This window comes from Cnephaeus nilssonii (assembly GCF_951640355.1).
Source record: "Cnephaeus nilssonii genome assembly, chromosome: 10".
Classification (NCBI taxonomy): domain Eukaryota; kingdom Metazoa; phylum Chordata; class Mammalia; order Chiroptera; family Vespertilionidae; genus Cnephaeus; species Cnephaeus nilssonii.
In genome coordinates this window covers 86,333,425-86,347,403 of record NC_137081.1, presented here as the reverse complement: position 1 = coordinate 86,347,403, position 13,979 = coordinate 86,333,425, and the positions used below count along the sequence as shown (strand labels likewise).

The 13,979-nt window shown below is 39.2% G+C and overlaps 1 protein-coding gene across 9 annotated transcripts in view; it reads left to right on the top strand.

Moving 5' to 3' along the window:
- CLASP1 (cytoplasmic linker associated protein 1) overlaps nucleotides 1-13,979 on the top strand; it is a 273,855-nt gene that overhangs the window by 173,670 nt on the left and 86,206 nt on the right. For 8 of the 9 annotated variants that reach the window (XM_079782851.1, XM_079782848.1, XM_079782849.1 and 5 more), the window contains one exon: nucleotides 106-273. In XM_079782851.1, the coding sequence (XP_079638977.1) occupies nucleotides 106-273 (168 nt within the window). Of the gene's footprint in view, nucleotides 1-105; nucleotides 274-6,100; nucleotides 6,209-13,979 lie in introns of all 9 variants that reach the window. The other variant, XM_079782856.1, reaches the window with a different exon arrangement.

The following is a 13,979-nucleotide window of genomic DNA, read 5'->3' as shown; positions in this document are numbered from 1 at the left end:
TATTTTTATATTTGATCCAAATTAATGTATAAACTGGCTTCTGAAATACTATAATTTATTCCCTGATTACATCCGTTATTCAATTTTGTTTTGCTTCATTTTTAGCTGGCAGCCGGTCAAGTTCTCCAGGGAAATTGTTGGGAAGTGGTTACGGTGGCCTTGCTGGGGCTTCCTCAAGAGGCCCGCCCGTGACACCCTCTTCGGAAAAGCGAAGCAAGATTCCCAGAAGTCAGGGGTGTAGCCGAGAAACAAGCCCAAACCGAACAGGATTAGGTAAGGGTTCTCCAAGACCCTGGAACTCCATCCAACTTGGTCAGAATTTTTATCATAATCCAATAACTTTTTCTAATGTGGCAAATAGAGATTTATTTTTGAATTAAGGATGCCATTTTGCCCATGTTAAAAACACATTTTGATTTGTGCTTTTCATAGAGTATGGCATGTTCAGGTTTCAGTTCTAACTGAAAAGTGTGTGGGGCTTACCATTTAGATTGATGAGGAAGAATTGTGTCGTTGTGGGTTTTCGTGTTTCAGAGTCATTTTGCAAAATGTTAGAAATGGGGGAATGGCAGGGTTTTCTACTGAACACGTAGAAGCAATGTTGCTTTTCACTTTTCTTTCACTGATTAGCACTAAGTAGCTATTAACCTAAATTTTCAAAAGCAATTTGTAGGGTCCACATTTATTTTGATTCTGATCTTCTCTAACCTAATTGGTGAAACTTATAGTAAAAAAAAAAAAAAAATATATATATATATATATATATATACACTTACTTTTGACATAGTATTGTTCAAACATAAAATCCAGGACTAGATGGAAATGAAGTATGTAGTATTTGTTTTTGTGTTGTAGTATCAAGTTTCTTTATAATAGTGTATAGAATTACTCTCAGCAGCTTGAAGACCTTTTACCTCTATTAAAATCCAATTGTACACTACTTTTTAATATAAAAGGTAGTAGTCTTTGGTAATATATTATGCAAAATGTGTGTTCAAACTCTATGTCTTTACCTGCTTTCTAAGGGTAAAAATCTATTAATGTGAAATCAGTGCTATATTTTTTAGTCTTATGGGCTTGTGTTTCTCATTCGTCTTCTTAACAACTTTTACTTGAATGTTTACTCTGATGTGCAGTGTACTTTGTTAGACTTCAGGAATGGAAGTAAATGAAATAGATTGAACTTCTGGTTTCAAATAGCTTGTGGTCTTAGGGGTGAAAGTGTACAGAGTAAAACAAATACGATGACTTGGCCCTCTGGTATCCTTAGGCTGGCTTCCCGTGACGCGGAAGTCCTCAGAATCCCATAGTACTTGCTACCACCGCACCAAGATGTCTGGCTGAGTTTCTCCTCAGTCACAGTTTTTCTTGAAAGCAAGAATTGTCCTAGAAAAGGAGTGTCTGCCCCATTTCTTCCTTATTTCCTGCTAGGAGAGGTTCCCAGAATAGAACCTGCTGTGGTGAAGTGTAAGGTGGGGAGATGAGGAGAAAGGTGCTGTAGGGCAGAGAGGAGCATGTGCAGCAGCAGTCAGACAAGAGGGAGTGTAGTGCATCCTGAGTAACACAGTAATTCATTTGGCTACAATAAAGGAAGTTGGTTAGGGTGGGGTGGGAGATGAGGGCAGAGGGGCGCTTAGCATCCAGCTCATGAAAGTCCTTGAAAGCTACCTGAGCTAAGAGAAGGCAGGGGCAGATACGTAAGAAGTAGAATGCATAGGATTTGGTTTGACATTTCCAAAGCAGGTGAGAAATGTAACCAAGCAGTGGTTAGTTAATTTCACATAATGTCAGCATAAAGTGGCATAACATAGCATGCTGCCTGAGCTGACAAGTTACTTGGATCCAGTAATAACAAGTAATGTGGATACAACTAGAGAAAATCATCATGGCTGGAATATCTAAATTTCAGAGTTGATACTCAACATATGTGTGTTTGGATCTGGTTTTGTTTGGAAAATGCATTTGATTTCAAATCGGGGTGTGAGGATTTAAGCTGTCTTTTTTCCATAGTTAATTAAGTTCATAGGAGGTTTTGGCAATCCAGATTAGAGTCATACTTTTAAATTGGGGGTGGGGGAGATTTTACTTTACTTATTAAGGATGCCATTTTTACCTTCTTGAAATTGGAAAATAAATCAACTTTAGTCACCTAACATAACTTTAGGACCTGATATTCCATGGTCTTAACTATGAAGTTTGTGTTACGGATAGTTGAAAAGACCACATTTAATAAGCTTTTAAAAGAGGTACTATGTAACATCATCCATCAGTAAGAACTAAATAGGAGCCCACTTCCGAAGAGTTTTTATTTAAAACATCATTTTGAAGCAAATTATTTTCTTGATACTCATTATGGGGATCAGTTATATGTCAAGCTTTGAGGTCATACATATAATTCTGAATAAAATAGATGTTTCCTTTAAATGTCTGCACATTGGGAGAATAAGAACATACACACAGAAATGAAGATCCATATGTGAATAAATGTACCTTCCCATTTCTCCCTGTGATCATCTTAGAGATTCCAGTTCATAGGACGTCAGATATATTAGCACTTTTTCAGTAATAGAGTGTATATTTCTGTGATCATTTAGTATATACTACGTATATGCCTGTGTAAGTCTTTTGTTCATTGCATAGCAACTTTGAATATAAATATTCAAAATAAGAGGGATTATCTTTTAAGAATATTTTATACAATTCCCAGACTAATTAGTAATTTTAATTATAGTTAAGCTAGGCTTAGAATTTGCATTGAGAATTGCTTTTAGTTATCTACAAATTATGTTTGGTTCAGCTATACTATTTTTTTGCTTGAAATAATATTTCTTAAGTAAATATTCTTTTCTCATCTTTGATAAAAATGATACCCAAGCTCTTTTTCATTAGCATTTACTTAAGCAAAATAGGATGCAATTCCAGTAAAATAGCAAAGAAACCAAATAAAACCCTGCTACCCTGTTTTTTCTTGGCAATTTATTCCTTCATAAGCTATTCAACCAAAATAGAAGAATATACTGTTTGTGAATTATTTCATTTTTGTCTTTTATTCTATTTTTTATTAATAATAAAGTCACATAAATAGCTGACATTCATAGCAATTCTATTTTGGAAGTTTGCCTTTGTTCTTTTTTTCTTCTCCTGCTCATCTATTAAAAAGGCTAAAAGGAAGATTTGAGTTTTTGCAGTTTACATTCTGTGGGTATATGTTTAAAATACTTTTACATTTTCTGCTTTAAAATAGTTTGAAAGAATTAAAAATTAATAATTAACTTCCAGCAATTAAATTAGACCACTGTGTGCAAGACTAAAACATGACAATATCTAGACTAGGGAGATAGTTTATGTCTTAATTTCTGGTACTTTTCATTATTCCTCTTGCACTCCTTAAGTTCTGGTAGAATTCTTCCTTAAAAGGCAAAGGTCAGGATTACCCTTAAAACACCATAAAGGTGGAATAAGTGTCTCTCAGGAAATGAAAACCAATCGAGTGGTTTCTCAAAGCTCTCCAGCAATTCATGGAGCACAGGGCTCCGGAGCTGCCTAAGAACGCGGTTAGAAAGTTCAGATAGCAAGTGTGTTCATCCTTTCTTCCTCCTGTCAGCCTTCGCCTCCCTGTTCTCACGTGGACTGTCCCCTCTGGGCACTCAGTACACAGGCAAGTTGATTTGATACGTTGTTTTTGGTTTTTACCACCTAATTAATTAGTCCTTGTAAAAATGGTTTATTTATATACTTACTTTAAATCCTCCTAATAGATTGGTCTCTGGAAGAGGTATTATAAATGTTTTAAATTATTCAACATTTAAACTGTTGATACCATCACTAGAGGTACTTAAATGAGGTTTGGACCATATGGGAAGATTTTTACAAAATTGTAAATGGATTCTTCTCTGTGTTACTACTAGCCATATGTTAAAGGAGCCAGGCAACATGAATGGGTGAATGAACTTTCTCTTGGTGAAGTACTAGGAGGCTAAACCTTATTAAGAATTATGCATATTGTTTCAGATCACATCTATCCCTTTTCACATTCTTTATTGTCTTCACACAGCAGGGAGAGCAGATTTCCCATTGCTGTAGCATGTATGTTAATTTAAGGGAGGGAGTGAGAGCTGGGTAAAACTTCTGAAGTAATTGGGCAAGAACTAGAAGAAAATGCTGAGCTAAGCATGACATGTTAAAAACTATCGGGACTGTTTTTATTACTTTTGACCCTGAGTTTTGGAGCAGGCAGTGCAGCAGACAGATGTTCATGCATGCCTCTCATCTGGGAGCCAGAAGTATTACCACGTGGGCCTCGCCTCACAGCACTGTGCTCTTTAGATGCCGACTTTCTTCCTGGCCTTCCGAAGGGGAGGCTCCGTGGCCGGGCCAGTGCGTGAGCGCGGTGCTGCGAGGTCACTGCAGGAATTGGATTGGTGTCAGTCCTCGGAGCATAGGAAGTGCTGCTTTGTAGGTTCTGTGCATCTGGTCCTATGTTGGCGGGTCAGCAGATACTCCTAGTTCTTTTTAAGAGTTTAGCACCTGCTGCTTTTGCCCTCATTGTAGGAGCTAGCTATTCAGAATGTTATCAAACGTTGCTGATTACATACTCACTGCTTCTTTGAGTGGAAACTCAGTGCTCCATGTCACTGGCAAGACGAAGGAGAATTTAGGAATTACTGGAGAATTCCAGATGCAGCTCTGTTTTGACTGTTGCTTAGGTTGCATTCCTGTGCTTGATCTTCCTTTGCTTGCCAGTGCAGACCTGAGCCATTGGACACCACCTCCTCAGCGTTCGGGTCTAACGGAACTCTAGCCCTGAGAAGGAACACAGTCGGAAGTTGGTTGCTTTTCCGCCTTGGTAGTCTTCTTTATCGGGGGCTTCACAGTTCTGGTTTGTGAGATATTCTTGTTTTGGTTTGGCCAAACCATAAACATACCTTTGCTCTAAAATAAGTAGGTTGTGCTCATTGATGCATTGATCTGAAAACAGCCATGTTTTTACATCAGTGGATCAAGTTTATTTTTTCCAAAATTTCTAAAGAAGGCATTTCTACCCAGTCCAGATGAATAGACCCTCTCAGGATGGAGATACTTGTCCCCATCCGCTGTTACATTGGTGGTTACACGCCTGCAGTATGCCAGGGTGTTTACAAATATTTTTCCAGTACTATATTTCTGTTTTCTCAAAATAAAATGAAAAAAATAAGGGCATAATGATCTTTTCTGCGATTTTATAGCCAAGTTATATTAGAAACCTTAGGCTATTTATGTGATTGTGTTTTCAGTGTTTTATAATGTGAGTATAATAAAATTATCTATAGATAATCCTAAAGTAATTGGCCATTTTCAGGTCAGTGGAGGGATCTTACAGTGCGAAGATCGGGGTGATCAGTGTAGGCCCTGTGAGGCGGTGTAAGGCTGGATAAGTGAAGGTGCTTGAGTAAGGACCACAGGCAGAGTTTTGATCCCCAGAGAAGGAGCAGGAATTAATGTTGGACCAGTAAAAAGGGACCGCAGTCCCAGCCCTCCCTCCCTGTTGGTTCGATAGTGAAATGTGTTTGAACTGTCTGCACACCGACTCGAGTGCGCAGGGTCTCTAGCTGTCAGTCCAGGTGACTTCTCTGTCAAGAAGGCCCGGCTGGGAGAAGTGGGCTCCTAATTAGTTAATTTCATGGATCGCAGTGACCAGGACCCTTATTGTGTTTTTCGATCTAAATTGAGAACCCAGCGCACATGGAAATGGCTTTGGTCCTTTACCCTCCAGTGGAGAAAGAAGCTTGCCAAAGCCATGAAAACGATCATTTCTAAAAGACCGAGCTTTTGTTTTCTGAGCCGGATTGCTCTTTGGAAGCTTTCTTTCCTTTTTCCACACTGAGGTGTTCCTTTACCTTCATACCAAAGTGCACCGCTTTCTGAGGCATTGAGCATAGTTACGTTTTTGTCCAAACCTCCTGCTGTTGGCACGGCCGTCAGGAGACGCAGCAGGGGCACGTGCTCAGTCATCAGGGCAATGTCGTGATTACGTTAATAGAATGTGACTGACATTTTGTAAGTTTTTCTGTCTTCATTAAACTTGTTCACCTTCTCTGAAACCCCTCATGCTGCACACTAGCACGGAGCAGCCGTATCCCTCGACCCAGCATGAGTCAGGGGTGCAGCCGCGATACCAGCCGTGAGAGCAGCCGAGATACAAGCCCTGCTCGGGGCTTCCCTCCACTGGGTGAGTACACGGAGGCGCTGGCTCTCGGAGCATCCTTCCCCTGCTCCAAATGCTGTCCCGGCCGGACACTGCCAGGGGGATGACCTGCTTTCCCTCCTGCTGTCCTGTGACCCTTTCTTCTTCCTTTCCTCTTCCTTCGCCACCCTTCGTTGTCCCCCTCTGCATGCTTAAATCTGGGGCATTTCCAGTTTTTCAGTATTAGAGGAAAAAACATCACTTCGGTCTGTGCTGTTATTTATGGCCACTTGAGCCGGGCAAGCTCATCCGTGTGTTCATGTCTAACATAAGATGAAGCTTAGCCCAGGTTCATTGCTGCTTAAAAGTAGAACTAATGCAGAGTTTATTCTTACTCATTGAATTTCTACAATTTGTGTTTAATTTTGCCAGAGATTAGGCTATATGTGGTTTAATTCAAAGAAGGAAAAAAAAATATAAAAACATGCTCATGTTTAGGACAGTAAATGTGCTCAGTTTCGGGGTGATGACATTAATTTAAAAAGCAGCATGAATGAAGATATTAGCCATGCTTTTGTTAACTGAGTCATTTCAAAGCTTTCATCCAAACAATCTGAAAATAGCATTTTGATAAATTGCTCAGGTATATAGCACAATGCTAAACTTCCTGATGTTTCTAGTTCATTAGATATTTTCATTCTTCCTGGGCTCAAGCGGCGGTTTAATTTCTGTGACCTGATGCCATCCCAGGACAAAAGAATTACAATATTTGGTCATGAGGAGGTGTGAGCACCGTGCCACAGGCCACCAGCCCGGCCCCCGTTGGGGCTCCTCATTCCCCATCCCACCCTCAGTCTTTCTTAGAGCCACAATTTGTATTTTAACCGTTTCTAGGCTTCAGGAAAAACAAGGGAAAAAATGTATCTATTATAGGATATTTTATTTGCCTTTTCTTTTTAGTTTTAATAGTTCTGCCTTTCTCTGATATGGACATATAAATTACTTTCTTATGTAGTGCAAATTATTAATCCCCACAGTCGTCTGTCAACACATAAAGGAAATGTTAGTATTCTTCAGTAATTGTGTCTCAGTCTTTTGTCCAGTGAAGTGCTGTACAACTGCATGTTTTCCTTTTGATAAGCCGGTAGAAATTGCTTATGACGAAGGGCCTGAGGCAGAGTGTCACATGGAACGGGGACGTCAGGGGTCTGTTATTTTCACTCGGAGCAACTGATCTTTCAAATATAAAAAATGTCAAAAGCGTAAGGTCTTAGTAGTTGTTTTAGTGCCTTCTAATGTTATACACTGCTTCCCAGTATCTTTTCCCCCCGATCGGTATCAATAATCAAAGTCTAGATATATTCCTCTATGACCCATTGTCCTTTTTGAAGTCTGAGGAAGAGCGGGTAACAGATGCAGAAGCCCTGCTGATGGCCCTCGTGACCTGGTGAGGTGCCTTGGGAGGAATGCGACCTGGCGGTGCGAGCAGAGGTGGGGCGGCTGCCTGGTGCGGTTAGCCCTTCCCCAGCAATCTCAGGGACAGATCAGATTTCCCAACCAGTCGAGGGCGGCAGTGGTGGGTTTTTTCTGAGTGAGCTGGTGATTTTTCCTTTTAAGAATCTATTTCTATGCATCCTGCTCGCTATTTGACCTTCTAGAACAGCGGTCGCCAACCGGTGATCAGTCCATGAGGTCTGAAAGGTTGGCGACCGCTGCTCCAGAAAACCTGTTACATAAGCGAACAAGTCAGTCTGTTTATTGGCCACTTTGTCTCTTAGAGGCAATTCCGTCTTTGTAGTCCGTACACATCCTGGCATTTTTGTTCTTGTCCATGGACGCAGCCCGTGTAAGCACCTTGTGGTCTGTGGACCAGGCAAGTTGCGCTGCACTTTTGAGGTCCCGTCAAACCCGAGGAGCTGAGTGAGCCGGGCTGTCCTCACTTCCTTTGGCAGAGGGACCTGCTCCGTCTGATGACAGCCCTGTGCTTCCACCGAGACAGACGGTGTGGGTGCCGCTGCTGCCCTCCCTCAGGGGCTCCAGCACCGGCATGTGTCTTCGGTGGTGGTCAGGCCGTAGTGCCATCTTTCCAGATGAATCTGTATACCAGGCCCTTTACTTCCCTCCATGGGGTAAATTTGTTTATAAAACTTTCGTTACACAGGAACAACAGCGCTCAGGTGTACCTGGCACCATTCTGAGCATAATCCCTCGTGGTCCCCGGGATAGCTATTACCCCTCGGTTACGGATGGCAAAACAGGCTCGAGATGAGCCACTGTCTCAGGTCACACAGCTGTGCAGTGGTCTGGGTTTGAATCCAGGTCTGACTTCTAAGCTTGGTGGTTACCCTGCCGCATTTGAAGGCAGCAGATGTCTTTCATTTGTTCTCTGAAATGTATTCAATGCTGTATGTGAGGCCGCTGCAGGCGTAGGCAAAGGAAAGAGCCCAGCCAGGGCTCTGAATCGTGACTTCCAGGCTTGGGGCTAGGACCTGGGGATTCATGGATAAGTCCCAGAAGGTGGCTGTCCCAGGGGAACTTCCTACGCCCTTCAGAGAATGTGAAGGGTTCTTTCTCTTATCCACTTAAACAATTATTCCCCACCCCCTTTATAAAGAAGCGAGCTTGTGTGTTAGTGCCCCTTTGTATCAACTCACATGGCCAGTTTTCACTTTCCAAAAAGGGTGGGGGTAAAGGTAATTATGTGACTACATATTGGCTTTAAGTTTGCATTTTTATGACTAGATTGTTTGGGCCATTTTAATGGCATGAGTATGTATTTATATGGTTATAATGACAAGATTTAAGTGAAATTAAGGGCTCTAGCACTTGTAAGTAAGGCTCTGACTTAAATGGTTTCACCTTGGATTCCATTGTCCGGTATTTACTGAGATTGTGACAAAGGATTCATTACATGACAGATTTACTATAAAATATTTTATTGAAATAGAACCAAAGGACACTTTATAAGAAACCTTTAGATCATGTTTTCCTTAAAAGCTACTTTCAGTTTAAACTATCAAGTGATTCTCATCAACCTATATAATGAAATGATTATTTTGCTTCAGTCTAAAAAAACATTTTGCCATCTTCCTTATTTGAGTAAAGGGACTATTTTATAATATCTGTTTTAGAGATTGCTGATTTATTTTTGTGCTTCTTGAAGAATTAGGAATTTTTAATTTTCTTTTTTGTAAGATGATAAAAATGTGTCCTTATTGACCAGGTACGTAGCCTTTGCTGTTTAATACCACATATACCACAAATATGTGCATTTCTTCAAGTGACATGGTCTTTATGATAAATGTACTGGAGAGGTTTTGATATTTGATGACAGTGAATGTCAGCGTGGACAGAACACTGCACTCCGGTGTGTGTGAGAAGTAGCGCTGCTCAGTGTTACTGTTATACAGGGGTTTTCTGGGGTGCAGTCGTCACATATTGGATGGCACTCTGGTAAAAAAATTCATGTTTGAATCAAGTCTATATTTCATAATTAATTGTAAAAGTCATTGTCTCCACAAGGACGTAGTTTAGCATGCATTTCCTCCGATTGATGACTTAATATGCTTATTATGAATACTTGCTAATGAAACAATATTTAATGTCTAGATGTAAATTGGAATTCACTCTTCACTATTACTGCCACCACCAGCACCACTATGGTGACTGTTAACCACTGTTTGTTCTGTGCCTGGCATTGTGTTTAGTGCTGTATGTATGAGCTCTTAATTCTCTCAACTCCCAAGAGGTAAGTACCGTTATCAGCACCATTTTACAGATGAGGAAACAGAGATGCAGATGTTAAGTGCTTTGCACGTGGTCTTAACAGATCAAACCAGGATTTGCCCCCAGTTGCATTACAGAGCCAGTGCTCATACTGTGGTATGCAAATGCCTCTCCTGGAAGGCCATTTAAACTTAAAACTAAATTTCAATAATTAAAGACTAAATGCATTAATTGGGGTACCCATGCAACAGAACAGACGTTTGACCGGGGAGAATGGAAGTGCAGTTGTTGAGTCCTCTCCTTGTAATTTCATTCTGTTTGTGTTCAGATGACATTATGAATTCTCTTTTGTTTTTGGTGCATGGTTACATGTGCATCACATACTGATGAGACATCTTGTGGGCTGAGTGAATCCATCCTGCTGTTCGACTCGGATTCAGACGGTGCTGGTGACTCCTGATGTTCTTCATGTTGCATATTTCATAATGGCTGATAGAGGCTTCATGGAATAAAGATCCACCTGGAGTCTGAATTCGTTGATGCATAAGGAATGCCTTACAGAGGGCCTTTGAGTGCCTGTGTGTTTAAGAGCTGCCTGAGAGCCAGCAGCCGTGGAGTTTAGGGATTGGCCCTTGCTATCCATTCATATCTAGCACCATGTCTTTTCATGAGAAAACGTGGCCCGTGGCGGCAGTCGCTGCATTTCCTTTGGACGGTGGCCTTCTGTCTCGGTACCTCTGTGTTAATCCTGTGGGTGTCACCATTCCTTTTACCTGCAGCCTCTCGACGGCATTCCAGGTCCACTAGCGCTCTCTCCACTGCTGACTCTGTCGGGCAGTCAGGTGAACACGTGCTAACTGCATGCCTCGCTTCCCCATCCATCTCTTCTAGTTCCGCACTCATTTGACATTCGTTTTCATCAGTGTTGGTTAGCACTTGGCATGTATGCACTTCATTCCCACCCTCCCCCACTGTGCTTTAATTTTTTTAAGTTGTTGAATGTTTATGGTTCTGTTAATAGGCTGTAGATGCTTTATAGCTTGTTTGACAACATTATTTCTCCAGTGTTCACATTTATGTTAAAATGAAACAAAGCAAAAAGTCGGGGAGTACTTCTCACCCTCTTTTTGCTCCCTCCCCCAGGAAAGCAACCCAAACTTTAGGTATCAGAAGGGTCCCTGTGGGGAATGGAGTATGAATATTATCCAATAGAGTCATCTCCCAAGTCTTTACTCCCAATAAAGTGATGCTTATTAATCTTAGTTAGTGTCAAGTTCTAATTTGGAGGTACTGTTTAGTTACCAAAGTATGTCATACATAAAATTATAGGTATAAAAATAAATGGATTGTCCTAACACTTCTATGGAAAAACAAGATCATGATTCAGATGACATAGTCAGGCCAGTGGTAGCTTTTTCAGCCTTTGGTCCCCAAGCTTTTTCCATCTCAGCCCCTTTTTGACAATATCAAAAATTCACTGGTTAGCCATTGGGGCAAAAGTAAGCATACAATAATATATCAGTTTGCCAGATTTAACTGGCATCATTTTCATATGCTAGCAACCCTAATGACTACAGTATTGAGTAAGACACAATCTTATTAAGTCACAGGTGATAACCATGACCAATTCACTGAGTTAGATATTTTCTCTGTTCCTCCTCTAAATGAAGCCAGGTATGCATTTTTAAAATATATGCTCTGATTAGCAAATTCCCCTGAAGGTTATGGGCCAGACTGAGGGTACAGCCATCTGTATCCATCGCTTAGAAATGGAGCTTCTTACTAGTATCAGAGCAGCGAGAATGCAGAACAGAGTTTGTTCTGGTTGAAATAAAAGGCTTACAATTCTGCTTAGATCCAAACATTTCCTCTTAAGATTTGGAATTCAGTGATCTCTGATACATTTAGAATGAGCTGCAGTCACTGTGTGACAAAGCTGTGTGCATTTGGGAAGCAAGAATAATTAATCGCATTGTTCTTATGGTTTTAATTTTGTGTCTGAAAAATCAGTATTATCCCTGGAGCAAGACTTGCTGGCATGAGATCTGATTTCTTACTTTATTTTATGTAGACTTTGTTTTAAGTTCATGCTGGTAATTTTTAAATGGCTTTTAACTGAATTACTTTCATTCTGTTATTCATAAATCCCTTACTATCTACCCTTTTTTAATGGGGGAAAAATGAACAAAGATCATTCATGAAACTGTGCAAAATAAATCTCAAATTTATACTCGTTTCATATTTCAACTGGTAATTTATATCTGTCTAAGTATGTAGATATAATTGTTTTGTGGTTTCTCTTTAGTTTATATGGCACACTAAGTTGCCTTAAATGACTAAGGTGACATTCAGTATGATCAGCAAGTGCATTAAAAAAGGGGATAGTATAACATACAATTTTTGTTTCTTTATAAAAATTCATGACTGTATAACTTTTTTGATTAGCATTGTTTATATTTTTTTTCTTTCTGTGGCGATGGAAGATGTAATGTTTTGAAACTGACATTTTAAAAGCGTTAAATAACACTTCACTTCTTAAAGTTGACCAGTTTTGTAGGTGATGTTTGTTATATATCTAAAATATTATTTTTAAGATTTTATATATCACTTTATAGGAAAGATCAATTTATTTAAAACAAATACTAGTTTTCCTTTTATTGTAGATGCTTCATATGGCTAGTAACAGATTTTCCTTGTCCAGTATATGTTAATAAAAAGAAAGCATTTTTTATCTTAACATTTCTTCCAAAGTTTTTTTTTTAATATCTTAGCATTTTAAATAAGAAACTAGTATGATATACCTGTGAAGAATAATTTACATGGACCTTCTATTATAGTTTAAATCTCAATACTTCTTAAGGAAGGCTGGTCAACTGTGATGTAAAGGACTTTAAAAAGCTAGTTTTCATTGTCCATGATCATTAGCAAGCTTAGAATAGTTGTTTGAACTGTAAAATTTGTTTTAAATCTTTTGGATTCTATCCATTTTGTCCACATGAATAAAGACTATTATTTAAAAATCCTTTGAGGGACTCAGGAAAAATGTATACAATATCATCTTAATTATTAATATTTTGCAGTTAAAATGCTAGTTTTTGTGGTGATTATTAAAGAATTTTAATAAATATATTTAAATAACCTTTGGTGATACAGGAATTATGATGAACATATGCCTAAAATTAATTTGAGTTTAATTAATAATAGTTAAATAGTAGTGACACTGATGAAAATTTGCAGTGATCAACTGAATACATTTGTTTTAAATTTTGACTATTGCACATAGCATTAGATCTCAGTAATCTTGAAGCGTCCTAATTAGTTTGACCAAACCTCAGGGCCACTTTGACTCTAGAGCAAGCATGTCAAACTCAAAGGCTAACATGGACAAATAAACAAGGTTTAAGTTTATGTGGGCCGCAAAAAAAATAAAAACTTCAATTTTCATAGAAACGTAGGTTTATTTCAATAGAGATATGCTGAATACAAAGGGCTGAAATAAATGAGTAATTGTTAACATAAAATAATAGAACATTTTTAATAAAAATTAATACTTTTTCCTTGAATATTAACTTACCAGACACTGAATAACTGCACAAATTAATAAGCGTAACACAAATCTATTGTTTTTGTTCTCCAAAAGTGAAATATTTCCTGTCGCGCAAACCAAACAAATCAGTACAAGATTAATGACGTGGCAATCAGCTTCTAAAATATTATAGTAATTATTAAATATTATAGTAATCAGTCATTAGGAAACGTTGTAGTTCGTTATTAATAATTATGTATAACAGGATATTGTAAAAATTAAGTTACAAAATTTTTATTAAAACGTTTCTTACATATCATTATATTGGCTGGGCCGCAAAAACATTCGTTGTGGGCCACGTGCAGCCCGCGGGCCGTGAGTTTGACATGCTTGCTCTAGAGCAGTGGTCGGCAGACTCATTAGTCAACAGAGCCAAATATCAACAGTACAATGATTGAAATTTCTTTTGAGAGCCGAAAACCGACTTCTGCGCATGGGCCATGAAGTTTCAATCGCACTGTACGTGCGCGCCCGCACGTGGTATTTTGTGGAAGAGCCACACTC